The sequence below is a fragment of the Urocitellus parryii genome, chromosome 9 (genome assembly GCF_045843805.1).
Source record: "Urocitellus parryii isolate mUroPar1 chromosome 9, mUroPar1.hap1, whole genome shotgun sequence".
NCBI lineage: Eukaryota > Metazoa > Chordata > Mammalia > Rodentia > Sciuridae > Urocitellus > Urocitellus parryii.
Window position 1 is genome coordinate 29,580,317 of NC_135539.1, and position 17,327 is coordinate 29,597,643.

At 56.5% G+C, this 17,327-nt stretch overlaps 3 protein-coding genes across 5 annotated transcripts; 2 read left to right on the forward strand and 1 right to left on the reverse strand.

The window, feature by feature from the left end:
- Positions 1 to 147: 147 nt before the first annotated feature.
- On the forward strand, positions 148 to 11,746 carry Lrch4 (leucine rich repeats and calponin homology domain containing 4). Of its 3 annotated transcripts, none has more exons than XM_026413185.2 (18): positions 148 to 417; positions 3,910 to 4,054; positions 4,192 to 4,318; positions 4,514 to 4,619; positions 7,332 to 7,468; positions 7,603 to 7,715; positions 7,851 to 7,950; positions 8,181 to 8,271; positions 8,364 to 8,440; positions 8,548 to 8,609; positions 8,712 to 8,837; positions 8,977 to 9,045; positions 9,123 to 9,232; positions 9,351 to 9,434; positions 9,653 to 9,738; positions 9,913 to 10,050; positions 10,142 to 10,219; positions 11,447 to 11,746. In XM_026413185.2, the coding sequence occupies exons 1-18, from the start codon at positions 198 to 200 to the stop codon at positions 11,549 to 11,551; spliced, it is 1,974 nt and encodes a 657-aa protein (XP_026268970.1). In that variant the 5' UTR covers positions 148 to 197; the 3' UTR covers positions 11,552 to 11,746. The 3 variants fall into 3 exon arrangements, with proteins under 3 accessions (XP_026268970.1, XP_026268969.1, XP_026268971.1); XM_026413184.2 differs by having other exon boundaries at positions 10,492 to 11,539; XM_026413186.2 differs by lacking the exon at positions 8,712 to 8,837 and having other exon boundaries at positions 10,492 to 11,539.
- Positions 11,747 to 11,828: 82 nt separating this feature from the next.
- Positions 11,829 to 13,547, forward strand: Sap25 (Sin3A associated protein 25). Its single transcript, XM_026413188.2, has 6 exons — positions 11,829 to 12,252; positions 12,418 to 12,517; positions 12,618 to 12,707; positions 12,797 to 12,947; positions 13,056 to 13,153; positions 13,248 to 13,547. The coding sequence occupies exons 1-6, from the start codon at positions 12,107 to 12,109 to the stop codon at positions 13,545 to 13,547; spliced, it is 885 nt and encodes a 294-aa protein (XP_026268973.2). The 5' UTR covers positions 11,829 to 12,106.
- A 245-nt stretch (positions 13,548 to 13,792) lies between these two features.
- LOC113199964 (insulin receptor substrate 2-B-like) lies at positions 13,793 to 16,443 on the reverse strand. The gene is made up of 3 exons (XM_026413181.2): positions 16,374 to 16,443; positions 15,617 to 16,205; positions 13,793 to 15,404 (listed from the first exon to the last, which is right to left on the reverse strand). The coding sequence occupies exons 2-3, from the start codon at positions 16,032 to 16,034 to the stop codon at positions 14,347 to 14,349; spliced, it is 1,476 nt and encodes a 491-aa protein (XP_026268966.2). The 5' UTR covers positions 16,035 to 16,205; positions 16,374 to 16,443; the 3' UTR covers positions 13,793 to 14,346.
- Between the last annotated feature and the right edge of the window lie 884 nt (positions 16,444 to 17,327).

A 17,327-nucleotide genomic window follows, 5' to 3' on the forward strand; every position in this document is an offset into this window, starting at 1 on the left:
CTCGTGCGCCGGAGGCTCCACCCCCCGGGCGGGTTCTGATTAGCGGCCTCCGACGCTTCTTCGGACCACGATTGGTCCGCCGAGTCCCTGACCCCGTTTCCTCCCCCTTGAGGCGACTACGGCGGCTCCAAGGAGGGGGAGGGGGAAGGAGGGACGGCCGGTCCCGTCAGTCAGGCAGCGGGAGCCGCCGGGAGCGGATGGCGGCGGCTGTAGCGGCCCCTCTCGCCGCCGGGGGTGAGGAGTCGGCAGCCACGATCCCCGTGCCAGGGTCTCCGGGTCTGCCCGGGAGCCGCAGCGCAGAGCGGGCCCTAGAGGAGGCCGTGGCCACCGGGACCCTTAACTTGTCTAATCGGCGCTTGAAGCACTTCCCCCGGGGCGCGGCCCGCAGCTACGACCTGTCAGACATCACCCAGGCTGGTGAGTGCGCCCGGCCCAGGGTCTCACTGCGACCCTCATTTGCATAGCCCCGCCCCCTCTTGTTTCCCCTCCCCGCTTGCGAGTTTGACCCGCCCCTTCACCTGGCGGTGGGGGTGCACGCCCCTCCTAATTGGCATAAGGCTGCGACCACCCCCTCCCTGCTGTAAGAACCACTGGACAATGAGCGCACTTCTAGTTTACACAGAACACCCAGAGTCTCTGGCCGAGCATTATGAGACACTTCCCCTCTTATTTGCATATTGCGCACCTGTAGAGTGGTCCCGCCCCTCACCTGGTTGGCTCATTTGCATGACCTCTTCAACCTTAGTTCCATAAAGCAGCCCCCATGGGCTTTTCTAACTACACCTTTCTCTCCCTTCTCGTTGTCTCCAACTCCTTACCCTCTTCCACCGAGATCCGAGCAGCCCCGGGCACCCGTTTCCCATGGATCGCTTCTAACAACGGGATGTTTTTGCTTACTTTGCCGTAGTCCCGCCCCCTAAAGTCCCAGACCCTCTCTACTCTTCACCCAGCCAGCCTATGGGAAAGAAGCAAATCTGCCTCCCTTAACTCTTCTCCCTATGCTCTTCCGCTCATTATCCCTGAACCCCTTATTTGAGACTCACTCTCTTTCCTGTGTCTATGAAGTCACTTTGGAGCCTGTGACCTCATAGGGATCCTAGAATTCCCTTTTCAATTTCTGCTTTTCCTCCGCGAAGGACTTGAGGCAGTTGCCAAAAGGAAATATATCTCCTAGCCGGGAGTGCTGGGCCTCTGGAGACTCCTCTTTCACGTTCCGCCCTCAGAATCCCTCTAATCATGCTGTCTGCATCCTAGTGTCCGTTGAAGGTGGCTGGTGGGGGGTTCTTCTTTGACAGGTGAGTCAGGCCTCAGCTGCTCAGGAGGCAACCTATGACCTTGGGCTGGCAGCTAGGGGTGGGGATCAGCAGAGAGGAGGATTGCATTCCCCAGCTCCACCCTAGCCTAGGCTGGGGTGTGAGGAACCTCCTCCACTTTTTCTTATCTTCAAGGCCAGGGCTCTGGGGCTGGATGAAAGAGTGCATTTTTCTTCAAGCAGGTGACTGACCACCTGTAAACACTCAGGCTGGCCCAAGCACACACTCCCTCTACTGTTTTGGGGAGAACCAATTTAAACCTCTTTGCTTTTCTTGTTCACTATGCTGTGAGTTCAGGAAATGGGTGAGCCCCACAAGCCATTCCTATCCTTCCCAGGCCCCCCTCCAACCCTCAAGCTCCAGATTGACCTCAGCAGCTGTGTGACACTTGCCGTCTGTTCCCTTTCCCCTCCCCGTTGCTTGTTTTTTGACAAAGACCAAATGTTATTCTGTACTTTCATGAGGCTCTGTCTCAGTGAGTGGACTCTTGGGGAAAACTACCAAGAACTCCAGGGCCCCTCCCAACTTCTGCCCCCTCTCAGCTTCCTCCCCCAGCATTCCGGCTCAGGGTGCAGCATGTGTAGTGAAGCGGGAAAATCCCAGCTTCCTTAGAACCCCTGTGTGCCCTTCTCGGTCCTTTCAGGGCCGGGTTCTAGACCAGGTAGGTTCCATCTCATCCAGATCTCTCTCTTCTGTCCCCTTTCCCCAAATGGAGTGCTCCTAGCCTGGTGTGGAAAGGGGAAGTGACAAAAACACAGGGTTGCCCTTACCCTGCCCTCCACATCTCCTTGCTCTCTAACTCAGACAAACTGCTTCAGCAGTCTGCTGCCAACTCATTCTGAACTCTCTCCTGCTGTTCGTCTTCCCTGAATGTTTCCTATGCTTAGGTCCCTGAAACCCCATGGACTGTTCCCTAGGCCAAATAGTCCTAAGGTGGGGGAGGAAGGGCTGTTCAAGCAAAGGAGAAGTGTCGCTCATTCTCTCATAGACCACATCCTGTGCCCCCTGGGCCCTGCCTCCTCCAGCCTGGGCTCCCTTCCGTTCCTAGCTTACCCCATCAGAACTTGGTCTCCACCCACTTCATCCACATGCACACACACAAAATACATTTGTAGACACAGAGGAAGCAGGCAGGTGTTGAGTGCGGTTGGGAGAACAGATGCTGTCCTCCCACCCTCTCCGGAACCGTCTTCTCTAGTGCTAGGTCTTCTGTCTGTGTACCGGGGCTGGAGCAGAGCAGGAGAGGGAGTGATTCTTGGGACATCAGGCTGTCCTCACCCTAGCAAACAGAGCCTACCAGAAACAATCTGATGGATAATTTCCACTTGATTTCCTGTCACAAGACTCATTTCCTTGGGGAATATGTCCTAGCTTCTCCACACCCCCTCTGCTTTTGCTCCCTCCCTGGTCCCCCTCACACCACCAGAGGGCCCTCAAAGAAGTTCTGTTGCCTGGGACTTCCCCAGCAGGCCTGGGCCCCTCCCAGTGGAGACTGGGCTGAGCAAACAGACACTGACTTATATAGGTCTATGCAGCCAGTGTCTCCAGTCTGAAGGGCATCTCCAGTCCTGCCTCCTGGCACTGCCATGACAAGATACTGCTTGAGATAGAGTGGGTAACAGCTCCTTCCCTCCTCTCACCTCCTCTTCCCCCTCTGTCCCCATACTCCTTGACTTGCTTGAGATAACATACAAAGGAGCCCGAACTCTTGAGGGCTGGGTCAGTCAGAGGGGAAGTAGAGGAAGACCAGTGGCCTAGAAGAGGGTGAAAAGGAGGCCAACCCTGAGGCAGGGGAGCCTAGGGGGGAAGGACCTGAGGACACTGGCTCTCTGTTCATCTCAGCCTTCTCCCTTTGCCTCTCTGTCTTTGGGAGTATGGAACTTCAGGGTCCTTTGGTTCTGGGGCTAGTGAAAAACAAACAAAAACTTGTATCCAGTGCTAGGGCCTTTCTTAATCTCTAAAACCAGGATATAGTGACCCCTGGTTCTCCGTGTGTTGAAAACAGATTGAGGTTGAAGGAGGACTCTGCCAGGAGGACTCTCCCCAGGTATTTTTCATATTCTCTCTCTGAGCTTTCCAGCCTGTCATTTTACCATTTCTTTACTTCTTTCTTTCTTTACTTTTTGGTGCTGGGACTTGAACCCAAGGCCTTGTGTATGCTAGCCACATGCTTTACCATGCCTTAGCTCCCACCTTACTGTTTTCTTGGGACCATAATCCTCTCCTGTGACCTTTTGCCTTCTATCTCTCCAGGCATCTCAGAACATAAGGGACTGTAAGAGTTACAAAATCCAGCCACCCTTCCAGGAGAGCTCTTCATCTGGAGATTGGTGTATCTCTATCCTGCCCCAAATCTGGGCTTCTCCAGCCTGGTGACCCTAAGGTCTTTGCCTTCCCTTTGCGTTTCTGGTCATGCTTGGTGTGTACTCCAGTTTGCAGAAGGCTTTGTTGTCTCTCCAGAAGCCCAGATTTATGGGCTTGATTCTTTAGGTCTTCTGGGGATGGAGAGCAGTATGTCTGATCCAGAGGACATTCAAAGTACCCCTATGCAGGACTGGCCTTTCCACAGCTCTCCCCTGGCACTTGATTTCCCCAGACCTGTCCCGGAACCGGTTTCCCGAGGTGCCTGAGGCAGCATGCCAGCTGGTGTCTCTGGAGGGCCTGAGCCTCTACCACAATTGCCTGAGATGCCTGAACCCAGCCTTGGGGAATCTCACAGCCCTTACCTACCTCAACCTCAGGTAGGGAGGCAGCTGGTCTTTATTGGCTTAAAGAACCAGTGCTTAGTACCCTGAATGACCCTTCCTGTCCCTGAAAAGTGGGCAGTGCTGGGATGCTGTGACTGGGGAGTGAGCCTGCTTCTTTTCTCCCTTCACAGTCGAAACCAGCTGTCATCGCTGCCACCATACATCTGCCAGCTGCCCTTGCGAGTGCTTATTGTCAGCAACAACAAGCTGGGAGCCCTGCCTCCCGACATTGGCACCTTGGGAAGCCTGCGACAGCTTGTGAGGATGGGAAACAGGGCTAGAAGAGGGACTGTAGAGCCAGGCACTAGAGATCTTTGGGGGAGAATCTGGGGAAAGCAGGAAGTATCTTTGAGGAAAGGCTTGGACTAAAGGCCAGTAGCCAGGAAAGACAAGAGGACAGTTTCTGATGATCCTAGTCTTATGACCCCTTCCCAGCTACTTTCTTGATTTCAGGATGTAAGCAGCAATGAGCTGCAATCCCTTCCTGTGGAGCTGTGTAGCCTTCGTTCCCTGCGGGATCTCAATGTTCGAAGGAATCAGCTCAGCACCCTGCCTGATGGTAAGGAAAATGAAGAATTGGATGAGGGGCATGCATGTGTGTGTGTTCGTCATCTCAGGCTGCTGCAACAAAGATACCATAGGCTGGGTGGCTTATAAACAACAGAAACTTATTTCTCAATTTGGAAGCTAGGAGACCAAGATTAGGGTACCTGTGTGGTCAGGTTCTGGTGAGAGCCCTCTTCTTATTGCCAAGTTTTCTGGGACTGCCAGCTTTTAATTGTGGAAAGCAGGAAGGAGAACTGTCTGAGGTCTCTTTTATAAGAGCACTAATCCATTCTTGAGGGCTCTACCCTCATGACCTCCATTGCCACCCAAGTGACCCACACCATTCATTTCAACATATGAATTTGGGGGAAACAAGAATTCAGTCTGAAATAATGCATCTACTTTGAAGAAGTCACAGGCAAGAAATGTTTGAAGAAGAATCATGTCTTAGTTGTACTGGGTTTTACAGTATTTAAAGCAAACTATAAATGGTTTTATTTGCTATGTTCAAGCAACCCTCTGAGGCTGGTAAAGCATGGATTACAATCTCTGTTTTACAAATACGGGAACAGGCACAGACAGGGGAGTAAGTGAGTGGGTTAGCTCCACGTAAAATCTCAAGGTTAGAAGGGGCCTTCACAGTCACCCAGTATCACCATTAACCCTACCTTGCTCTGCGCTTCCTCCCCAGGGCTCTGAATCAGAAGTCATGCTAAGCGGCCCCATTCTAGCCAGCTAATTGTGACACAACAACATTTGATAGCCTCTGCTTGGGAGAAGGCACACCTTCTTTTATTTGGCAGCACTGTTTTTGTGTGTGTGTGCATGCGCTTCCTGCATTTTACATAAAAGGCAGGTAGATGTGAGAGCCAAATAGATGTGGGTGATGTGATTAAGATCTGAGCCAACAATCAAGGGCTTAATGGTTTAATGGGGAAATTTATAGAGAACCATTAGAGCAGGATGCTGAGCCCTGGGAGCTAGCGGGGTGGCAGGGCTCTGCTTGGGAAACCTGAGGAGGACTTCTCCCCAGAGGCTCTGGCATGGCATAAACTGACCTTGGAAGGAGAATTCTCCATCCTTTATCCATGCAGAGGAACCACCATGTGCAAGGGTTGGAGATGGGAAGGAGCATCCTCCAGCAGGGAAGTGGTTGCAGTTAGAATGGCAAGCCAGGCCAAGGCAGGAAGGGTATGAACTTGGTTTTGAAGAACAAGAGGGGAGTCAGATGATTATTCATTTTCTTTGCCTTCCCCACCCTTTCCTGTACCTTCTCTCTTTCTTATAAGTCAGTAGGCATCTTGAACCATATTCTGTTTCTGTAGCAAAATATCTGAAACCAAGTAATTTGTGAAGAACAGCAGTTTAGACAGGTGCACTGTTGCATGACTATAATCCCAGTAACTTGGGAGGCTGAGGCAGGAGGATCACAAGTTAGAACTCAGCTTCAGTAATTTAGTGAGATCCTCAGTAACTTGGTGAGACTATCAAAAAAATAAAAAGGACTGGGGATGCAGCTCAGTGGTAAAAGCACCCCTATGTTCAATCTCCAGTACCCACTCTGCCCTTAAAAAAAAGAATAACAGTTTTTGGCCCATGGTTTTAGAGGTTGGGAAGTCCAAGAGCAGAGCACCAGCATCTGCTCAGCAACTGGCAAGGCCCTTGTACTGCATCACGTGGCAAGACAGCAAGCAAGCCAGAGAGAGCGTGCTTTTATAACAAAACCACTCCCTCAATAACCCATTAATCCATCAATGGATTAGTCCATTCATGAGGACAGAGCTCCCATGACCTAGTCATCTCCCGCAGGTTCTACCTCCAAACACCATTACATATGAATTTGGAGATTAGTTTCCAACTCATGAAATTTAGGGGACACATTCAACCCATAGCAGTAGGTGTACAAATAAACATTTGTTCAGGGCTTTCCCTGGGCCATAAAAAGAGATCCAAGCAAAATGCCTTGGGAACACAAAGAAAGAGCAATGAATTCCATGACCCTGAGGTGTCTAGAAAGATTCATGGACCCTTAAGGTGAACCTTGAAAGATACATAGACTTGGAAGATGGAGTTGCATGTTTATTCCCAGCTGAGTGTAGAGGATGTGGAAAGGCCCAGAAACTGAGAATCCAGATGGGCGGGCAGCAAGGTGGGAAATGGGAGTGCAGGGGGATCATGACAGCCTTGGTCACACTTGGATAGGGGCTGTGCTTTTCTATTCTGTGTCTAGGGCTGCCACAAATCCAGACTCTGCATTTTTGAGAAATAACAAAAGTCACCCTCTCTGTGGACAGACTGAGCCTTGCCCAAGGTGCAGGTCCTGGCTAGCACAGGGAGATGAGGCTGCAGCCAGTGGGTGCTCTTGGGGAGGGCACAGCTCAGGCAGCCTCAGTAGTCCTGACTGGATAGCACAGGAAGATTTTGAGCAGTGGGCATCACTGTTTGACTCATGTCTTATGCTGATCACTTGAGAATGAGGGATCAGTTGCAGTATTGATAGACAGGTGAGGGCTGGGTAGGAACTCAAGTCTAGATAGGCCTTGTAGGGACCAGATGTGAATAAGAAGAGGACCAGGAAGATTGCTTCTGGGGATTGACCTGAGCCAGCTAGGGCAGAGGCTGTGATGGTGTCAGGGGTGACCAACCCACCAGAACAAAGGGTGAGGAAGGGAGCACAAGGTCCCAGACTCGGTCTGCTCCTGACTCTTCCCTCACCCACCCCCAGAGCTGGGGGACCTTCCTCTGGTCCGCCTGGATTTCTCCTGTAACCGTGTCTCCCACATCCCGGTCTCCTTCTGCCGCCTCAGGCACCTGCAGGTCATTCTGTTGGACAGCAACCCCCTGCAATGCCCGCCTGCTCAGGTGAGGTGCTGGGTGGACCCTGGGGACAGGGATGAAGTTAGGCAGGAGTGGGGCCGTTACTGTGGTACCTTTGGTAGCCAGATCTGGAAAGCTGCTTTTCCCCCTCACTCTCCTTCCTGCGCCTCCTTATGCAGATCTGCCTGAAGGGGAAGCTTCACATCTTTAAGTACTTATCAACAGAGGCTGCGCGTCGTGGGGCTGCCCTGGGGGACCTGGTCCCTTCCCGCCCCCCAAGTTTTAGTCCCTGGTAAGTCCCAGTGGGAAGGAAGGAAGCCCTTGCATTTTCATGCCCCCTCCTGGCCCCAGAGACCCCCTCATTTCCTGTAGGAGGATGTGGGTGCTGTCAGCATGGGGCTGACCAGATCTCCCTGGCTGGCCCCAGCCCTGCTGAGGATTTATTCCCGGGACGGCGGTACGATGGTGGGCTGGACTCAGGCTTCCACAGCGTCGACAGCGGCAGCAAGAGGTGGTCTGGTAATGAGGTAAGGCTCTTTTCCAAGGGTGATTGGTGGTGGCAGCCCTGGGAGAGAACCTCTGCACTGGGGGGCATTTTGCCTCCTACCTCTGGCTCTCAGAGTGACAGGCAGTGGCTAGAGCTCTTCTTTCCCTCTGTCCACCATCCCAGACCCTACTCTCAGTCCCTCACAAGACCCCCTGTGAATCCCCAGCACTGCAGAGAGCCCACCTCCCATATGTGCTTCTGCCTTTACAGTCAACAGATGAATTTTCAGAGCTGTCATTCCGGATCTCAGAGCTGGCCCGGGAACCTCGGGCCCCCAAAGAACGGAGAGAAGATGGCTCTGGTGAGTAGTGGAGTGGGGCCAGGGAGGCACAGGGAGGACGAGGGCCCAAAGGCCCCCATCTGCTTGCTGACTGATGTTTTCTTCCCCTCCAGCTGATGGAGACCCAGAGCAGGTTGACTTCATTGATAGCCATGTCCCTGGAGAAGATGAAGAGCGAGGTGCTGCTGAGGTGAGGACCAGCCATGCCCCTCCTCCAGGAGGGGAGCTGGAGGGAGGGAGGTGGTGCAGTCTCTGGGGACCAGGGATTCCTTCAGCTTTACTGTGTTCTCTTTTCAGGAACAGCAGCCACCTGAATTAAGCCCTGCTGCAGGGGACGGGGAGAGGGCACTGAGCAGCAGGTAGCCCAGCTCCTAGCCCACATTGCCCTATATTGCAGTCCCTGGGCCCCTCCCCTTTCCCTGACTGCCAGTATTTCTTTCTTGCTTTGTCTTCATCCTTAGGCGGGAGGACCCAGCAGGGGAGGAACGCCGGCGCCCTGACACTTTGCAGTTGTGGCAGGAGCGTGAACGGAGGCAGCAGCAGCAGCAACAGCAGAGTGGGGGATGGGGGGCCCCCAGGAAGGACAGGTGTGGGTTTAGGACAGACTGGAGCTATTGCTGGACAGTGGTCTGGGACTGGGTGGACACAGGCACCTCCTGAGCTGCTCTGCCCCTCAGGTCCGTGGGCTGCCTGGCACAGCTGACTCCCCCCTCTATCTTCTTCTAGTTTCCTGAAGCTGGGGATCAGGGCTGCTGGGGGAGGTGCTGCTGCCTCATCCACTCAGGCTACTTACAAGTAGGTTTCGTCCCTGTGACCTCTGCCCACAAACCTTTTCCTTGATCCTCCCTTTTAATTCCCTTTCTGTGTCTCAGCGGGCTGCCTAAGTCTAATACCATACAACCACAACCGGGAACTTCAGGGGGGCAGGGAGTCCCTGTGCCTGCCCCTCTCCCCCAGGAGTCCCTGCCTATGACTGGACCAGGTAGGACAGAGACTTTGGGAAGAGATGGGGGTGATTGGGACCTGGTGTCCTGAGGGAAGAGTGGGACACCGAGGGGATGTCTTTCTCACCTGTCCTTCTCCCTGACTTTGGCCCCCAGCGACAGCACCTGTTCCCCGGCCACTAGGCTCCATTCAGAGACCAAACAGTTTCCTCTTCCGTTCCTCCTCTCAGAGTGGTTCAGGTGGGTCTCCCCGTTCTCCCCAGTACTGCCTACCTTCAGCAAGCCCTGACCATGAGACTAGTGCCACACACTGGTCTGCAAGCTTTCTGGGTCTGTTGTCCCTTTGTGTTGAAAATCCCACAAGCAGAGAGACAAGAAGTGTGGGTGCCGGACACTGACAGCTGGCTGCAGTCAATGGTGTGTAGTGGAGACAGCCCATGCCTTCCTCTTCTTCTTAGGCCCATCCTCCCCAGACTCTGTTTTGAGACCTCGGCCAGCACCCCAGGTTCCAGATGAGAAGGAATTAATATCTCAAGTGCGCCAGGTAAGCAGAGGTAGAACCTTCAGGGGCTGGGCCTGGGCTCAGCATGGTGACTCCTCCAGCTTCTTCCCTCCCTCAACACCCTTTCTCACCCTGGCCCTCCTGTGAGGTAGAAGAGGGGAACTTGTGCATTCCCTATTGACTGACCCCATCTGCTTCTCTCTCCCTTACTCCCAGGTCCTTGAGTCACGGCTGCAGCAGCCCTTGCCTGAGGACCTGGGCGAGGCTCTGGCCAATGGGGTCATCCTCTGTCAGCTGGCCAATCAGCTACGGCCTCGCTCTGTACCCTTCATTCATGTACCCTCACCTGCTGTGGTCAGTTGGGGTGCAGGGAGGAAATAGGGGATGGGTCAGGGACTTCTGTGGCCTCTCCCTTACTCTCTTTTCTTTCTTTACCCATCCTCAGCCAAAGCTCAGTGCCCTCAAGTCTCGGAAGAATGTGGAGAGTTTCTTAGAAGCCTGTCGAAAAATGGGGGTACCTGAGGTATGTATGGGGGCTATTGTCTGCAGTAGAGGGTGGCAGTATCCTGGGCTCAGCTGGTCACATTGCATGGATGGCAGGGTTCTGTTCACAGGGGTGTCTGCTCCTAGAGGAAGCATATCACATGCCACCACCCGCACGTCTCCCCGCCCTGCATGTCTGCATGTTGGCATGGCTCTGGCCTTGGCATGTGAGGGCAGGGGTGGGAAGGACTGGCTGCTGCTGCTGACATCTGTCCTTTGTCCTTGTCCATCTGCCCTACCTTCCCTTCCCAGGCTGACCTGTGCTCGCCCTCGGATCTCCTCCAGGGCACCACCCAGGGGCTGTGGACCACATTAGAGGCTGTGAAGCGGGTGGGGGGCAAGGCCCCCCCGCCTGTCTGGCCCCCCTCTGGTCTGGGTGGCTTCGTCTTCTTCTACGTCGTCCTCATGCTGCTGCTCTGTGTCGTCTACACCTGGCTCCTGGGTTCCTAGGACTGAAGTCACCCCCCATTTCTATTTATAAGACTCCTGTTCAACCCCCATCCCCACCAGTGGTGCCTTCAGCCCCTACCAAAGACACTAGTGTACCCCCCTCACAAACACTGACCTCAGAGGCCCCACTCTGGTATCCCCAGAGCTGGGCCCCCTGCCTCTGGGCCCCCTCCTGTAGCCCCTCACTCACTGCCCCTCACCCTCAGTGCTGATGGTACCTTCCTGTTGTTTTCCCACCCAGCCAGGCCCCGCCCTCTGACCCCCCACCCCCGGAGGGGCGGGAGCTTGGTTCTTCCTTCCCCTCCTTTCCCCCCCCCCCCACTAGCTGCTATGGGGGGCTAAATTATCTCTATTTTGTAGAAAGAACTCTATATTTGTAGCGGATGTGGGGCCCAGGCTGGGTCCCTGGCTCTGTGTATAAACTGTACAGACTGTGGCTGCCTGTGTGTTTGCATTTGCTCCTCCTGTGGCCAGGCTCAGTCCTGGTGGGGCCCCTTGGGCTCCATGTGCCAGCTTGCCTGTTCCAGCATTTGCCTCTGGAAATGACAGGTCTCCCCTGCCCCCTGAACCTTGGTCCTGTATGTTACCTCCTTTTTGTTACCTGCTGACAGCTTTCATGTGCATCATTTGTCCCCAAGCTGTGGACACAGTGTCTACCAGGATGTCCCCGACCTTCACCTCTTAACACCTTGCCCGGGACAGGGAACCTGAGTGGAGGGGGTACCAGGGGGAAATTAACCTGGGCCCCTCCCCCCAGGAGTCCCTGTGCCAGCCCCACCACATCCTGGAAGAGGAGGCGGCCCCTGGAAGGGGTCTCCCCCACATCGCTGCTGTCCTCCACGCACTGCTGGAACGGCCTTAGGGGTGGAGGTAGGGTGCAGGGCCACCTGACCCCGGAACCGAAGACCTCACTAACAAGGACTTGGTGAGGGTGGCCTCCGGCCTGACCCTGGGCCTGGGGCTCCCCTCTGCCCTGGAACCTCCTGCAGCTGAGGGTCTGGATGGAAGACCCGACATGATGTTGTGAGCGCAATAAAGAGAAGCTGGAAGCCCCCTAGGTTGGCCCTCTGGTGTGAGTGTGTCTGTCAGGGAGCAGCGGGAACTTGGACGCCCTTCTCCACAGGGCAGGCGGGGCCTGAAGTGCCCTCCTGAGTGCGCCCATGCCGGGCACGGGGCAGGGTCGGGCTGGTGGACCCTGCCGCCAGGGGGCGCCGGTGGAGCCCGGCGGGAGCTCGCGCCACGTGGTAGGGAGACGGCGCTGGCGTCGGGCGAGGCGTCGTGGCTAGGCCTCAGAAGTGGGCCGTGGACCTAGGCTTGTGCACACGGCCCGGCTGTAGGTTGAGGGAGGCCAAGCGGGGCCCGCGGGAAGCGGACGTGGGGGCACAGCGGCGCTGCCCCGTGCTCCCCCAGACGCAGCATGTTGCCCTGGCCCCCTCAGCCATGGGGCACGGGCAAGGAGGAGTCGCAGGAGGAACCAGGCCCTTTGGCGGGCAGTGACCAAGGGGAGGCCTGGAGCTCTGGAGAGGAAGCTCCGGGGGAGCCAGGAACATCCCCACAGGACAGGTGAGGGGCTTGGCTGGGGCCCCTGGGGGGGCAAACAACAGGGGACCCTCCTCCTTTGTGTAAATTCAGTCTCCCCTGGGATCAGGCACACTTGGCCTTGCCACTAAGCCCAAGGAAGTGTTTGGAAAGGGGATGGTGAGTGAAGCATCTCCTTCTCTTCCCCAGCCAGCAGCCCCAGGCCCTGGGTCCTTCCTGGAGCGGGAGAGAGCAGCAGCTGGCCCGCCACCCCCAGGCCAGGCTACCCAGCGGTCCCCAGAAACCCAAGGTAGGCACAGGCCTGGCTACCTCTACCCTCAAGACCGGCTCCCTGACTCTGAGCCTGTTCTAATCTCTTCAGTTGGCCCCCCTTCCCACTTTCCCCCCAGGTGGCTTGGGAGGTGGCCCCCTCAAGGATGACCCTGCTGTCACCCTGGGACCCCAACTATGAGGCTAAACCAAGACCTCGGCTGGTGTGGGTGAGTTGGGAGGACTGTGTGGCTCTGGCTCAGGGTGGCAGGATGTCCTGGGAAGGGACTGAGGCTCCAGTGACTTTCCTGCTCCACAGGGATCCAGCTGTGGGTCAGGTGCCTCCTTCTCAAGCCGGACACTGTGTCATCCCTCCTTCTGGCCCATGTACGAGGTCTCAGGCGGGGCTGCCAGGCCCCTGGCCCCCACTCCAGGGCATCAGAATGAAGAGCAGTCGCCCAGGGATGCAGGTACTTCCCTAGTGCTTTCCGCTCCCGAGGAGTGGTCTAGACTCCACTAGCATCCTGGTGCTGGGTTGGGAGTCCCCTGCTGCCCCCCTAGCAGGCTCTCTTCCTCAGGGCTCCCAGTGATGTGCTGTGAAGATGTCTTTCTTTTGGACCCTCTGCTACCTTGTGGGCAGCGTGTACCCCTGTACCTGTCTAAGCCCCCTCAGCAGGTGAGAGTGACTGTCCTCTGCCACCCTGACACCCCTCCCCCATTGAGCCTTTCTTTGGAGCCTGGGAGGAAACATTTCCCTTCTCTCTCTTCAGAACATGGGCTCGCTGAAGCTGCTGCTGCCGCCCCCCATAATGTCCCCCTCAGTCTGCCCCTCTGCATCCCAGGGCTGCTCCACTGCTTGGCTCAGTGGGCCGGAACTGATCGCCCTCACTGGCCTGCTGCAGATGAGTCAAGGGGATCCGAGACCCAGCTCCCCACCAGCTTCCCTGATCCCTGCCAGCTGCACAGCCCCTGTTCCTGTTTCTGACCACCCAGGCCCCGGTGGTAGCCAAAGGTGTTCTGGAAACACTGACCCACCACTTCCACAGACCCAAGACACCCATTGTCCATAGGCCCCTGGGGCAGAGTGGGCCTCCCACTTCACCAGGCAGGTTCTGTTGACAATAAAACTGTTGGTTTGCAAAACAAGCTCCCTGTGACAGGTGGCAGAATAGAGGCAGGAGTGGCTCTCGTCCTCTACTATGGCATTGACTGTCCTTCCCTCAAATTCTTATCTCTCATTGCCCCATCACCATGGGGCAGGGAAATCCACCAACCTAGGACAGTTACCCAGCAGGGTACCTTTAATAGGTGGGGGATGGTCCACAATACAGAGTTGGGGATGAACCTATAGGAAGCAAGGACTTGGTCAGCTCTGCTGGCTTGTGCTTGACTGGGAGCGGTGGACTAAGAAGGAGGCCGGGTGTTTTAAGATCCTTCCATTCTTCTTGAGCTAGGGCCCCAGGAATTCACACTAAGGCACTGCAGGTGTGTGCAGGAACACCAAGCCAAACAGGAACCTTCATCTGTGGCCTAAGAGCCCACCTGAGTCTGATTCTCTAGGAACTCTTTAGGGAAACAGGATCAGGGTTTCAATTGAGAAAGTCCAGAAGTTTATAATTTGGGGAAGAGGTAGGTTGGGGGGAGGTAGAAGAGGTTCTAGAATTCTCTCCCTTAAAAGAACAGAGCTGGCCAAGGGGCAACCCAGTGCCTCTGCAAGTCTCAGATTGGAGGTCAAGACTTTGGCCTTTTAGTCGCGGTAGGGGGTGTTAGAAGGCATGAGCGGGATGGGGGACATTGGTAACTTTGGCGAGTTTCACATTCTTCCGCTGGCCAGTGCCCCCGTCTGCTCACCGGCGCCTCCCAGAGGTTCTAGAACTCGATGCGCGCGTAGCTGTGCGGGCCGGCCCTTGGGCCGTGGCCACGAGCGTCTAGAGGAGGGACCAGGTCCAGGTCGACATAATTGAGGTAGCCATCGGAGGGCGCCAGCCTAGCAGTGTCCTTTTCTACCAAGTCTGGAGCCCCATACTTAATGCACACGTACTCCCCAGCCAGCTTTGACGGCGGCAGAGAGCAGGGCCGAGCACCTGCAGGTCCCCAGCCGTCCCTTTTGCTGCTATGCTCTGGTGCAGGCTTCTGGGCCTTGGACTTGTAGGAAAAGTGCTCTGGTGGAAAGCTCTTCATGGGCATGTACTCCGTGCCTCCCCAATCTGGAAGGGTCTGGTGGGCAGTATCGCTGTCAGCGAGAGGAAGACCTGTGGGCCCCATTACCACATAGCCGTCTGCCTCTCTAACCCCCATGTGCTCATAGTCACTCCTGGCTCCCATAGTAATGTAGCTCGCACCCCCATCGGACTCCTTGGGGTACGAAGCTGCCACTCCCAGCCTTGCCAAGGTCTTAAGGGTTGCTTGCTCCATCCTCTCAACCAAGCCTCTTGGCTGGGCTGCAGAGGCTGGGGATTCATAAGGTTGGGGGACAGGGGGTCTGGAGATGCTCTTTGGAGGATCCCTGGACGGTGGCTCAGGCCTGCCACTGGCACCACTGCCTCCGAGTCTCTTCATAGCGGCCAGGACTGTCTCGTGGATGCTTTGGGCCACTACAGAATCGGGTGCCTGCAGCCACAGTTCCCCGGGACCTGTGGGCGCCGAGCGGCCAAGCTCCAGGAAGAAGAAAGAGTCTGCGTGGCCGCAGCGGCGCACGCAGAGCAGGGATAGGCGCAGGGCGGGTGGCGACAATGCCTGGGTGTCCCGGGATCCTCTGCCCCCCGGCTTCCGCAGTAGGCTCAGGGACCCGGAACCCAGGCATAGGCGGTAGTCGCCGCTGCCCAGGCCTCGTGTTCGCCCCAGACCCTTGGGCCGCAGCGTCACAGGCCAGACGTCCTGGAAAGGAGCGAGGATCGAGGCCCCGGGGTCTTCGTGGGAGCTGGGACCTGGAAGGACAACGGGCTTATCACAGGGGATTCCTTGGGCGGGAGGTTGGAGTCACCGTCCCCGGAGAATTGGAGACGTGTAAACGCTTAATATTTGAACTTTCGGGAGTTGACCTGTGAGAGGGACAGGTTTCGGATAAACCAGGTCTGCAACCCCACCGCCCTAACCCTCCTGATGGCCCGGGGCTTGACAGCCCGTGTTCCAGCCTCACCCGCGGCGGCGGCGGCGGCGGCGCGCACCTCGAGCATGGCATTGTACCACACCTGTTGCTCCGCCTCGCTGGCCGCTGCGACGCCCAGGCTGCTGTCGCGCGTGTAGAGAACGATCAAGTGGCGCTGGCGCGCGTCCGCGCGCTTACTGATGGTGCACGCGCCCGCCAGGCTCACGCTGCGCCGGGGCTGCGCCCCGCCGCTACAGCCGGAGCGGAACTTCTTCTCACTCTCATAGCACTCGAGGCGCGGCGGGTCCTCCCGCAGCACGAAGAACCGGCGGCGCTGGGACTTCTGCTTCCGTAGGTGGCCGCAGAGCCGCACGTCTGCCGGACAGGGCCAGGGCAGCGGCGGGCAGAGGGGCACGTCCGCTGACTCCAACTCCTGGGTGGCTGTGGGGCCGCCGCCTGCGGCGTTCATCCCGGGCCACAGGCAATAAAGTGGGCCGGCGAATAGCCGATCCGCTGGGTCTAGTTCCCTGGACCGCTGGGAAAGGCCAGCAGAAGTGGGGTTGATGTGTCAGGTCCAGGAGGGAGAGCAGCGACCCCACAGGCTGCGACCGTCTAGGTGCCGGCGACTCTCCCCGGCTCTCTAAAGTTTGGGACACACACACAGCGTGTGTCTCAGTGGCTGCCCAGTAGCCTGTGACACCCAGAGCTCCCTAGGGCCTCCGCGGTTGACCCTGCTGGGTCCCGTCCCTCCCGCCCTACGCCGACCGCTGCCGGAATCCCCACCCACTCGAGGTTTACCCTCGCTCACCTGGGCGCAGGAGTTGGAGTCTGCAAGTGGAGACGAGGGGTCCTGCGCCCCTGGGGACGATGCCTTAGCAGGGGCGGGGACTGTGCTGTCGTCTCCGCCAATCAACTGACCAGTTGTGGGGGCGGAGAAGGGCAGCGCCTGCTGCAGGCAGGAGCTACGCGAAAGCAATGTGTGAGGCGGGTGTGATTGGACTTCGCGGTGATGGCGCTAGCGATTAGAGGGTGGCCAAGAGGGCCATCCTTACAGCAGCCTCCCCTCCGGCCTTAATTACTCCACTGGACCACTAGGCGTCGGTCTCCTGTGTACACTCTTCCCATTCAGAGACGATTTTGTGCTTTTTCCTGCAAATCGCCCCGACAGCCATGGCTGCTGAGCTGTGGGCTGGTCTGATTTCTGAGTTGCAGGTTAAGTTTGTCTGTGGGTTTGGGGTGACAGGAGGTGTTTTAGGATAGGTAGACTTGTGCACAGATCATACTCCCCAGAATCCCTAAGTAGCCACGGAAGGACCTGCAGAGAAAGAGGCCATCTCTCAGGGACACCTCCATGCTGCTCCATTGCTTTCAGCCCCCTCCTCACCATCACACCCCGAAAATGCTACCCGGACCAGCTAAAGACACTGCTCACAGAAGTGTGGGCTCCCTTGTGCATGTCCTCTTTGCCCTTTGCATACTGAGAAGTTTGGCTGGGGCTGGAGGGTTGGACATTTTTGTGCCTCAATTCTCTCAGGACCACTGCACAGTTCAGGGGAAGGATAGTGCTGGCCAGTGCACACCTTCAGACAAGCCCAGGTGACATATAAAGTCTCATAAGGATGGGGCCTTATCAGACTTCAGTGGAGTATATGATCTCATTCCCATGGGCAAGCAATATTACTGCAGGGGAAAACTGAGGGCCTGATGGGGAAGAGGTCAAGCTGTGGCTTCTGTTAAAGAAGGTATTGAGGGGCTGGGGATG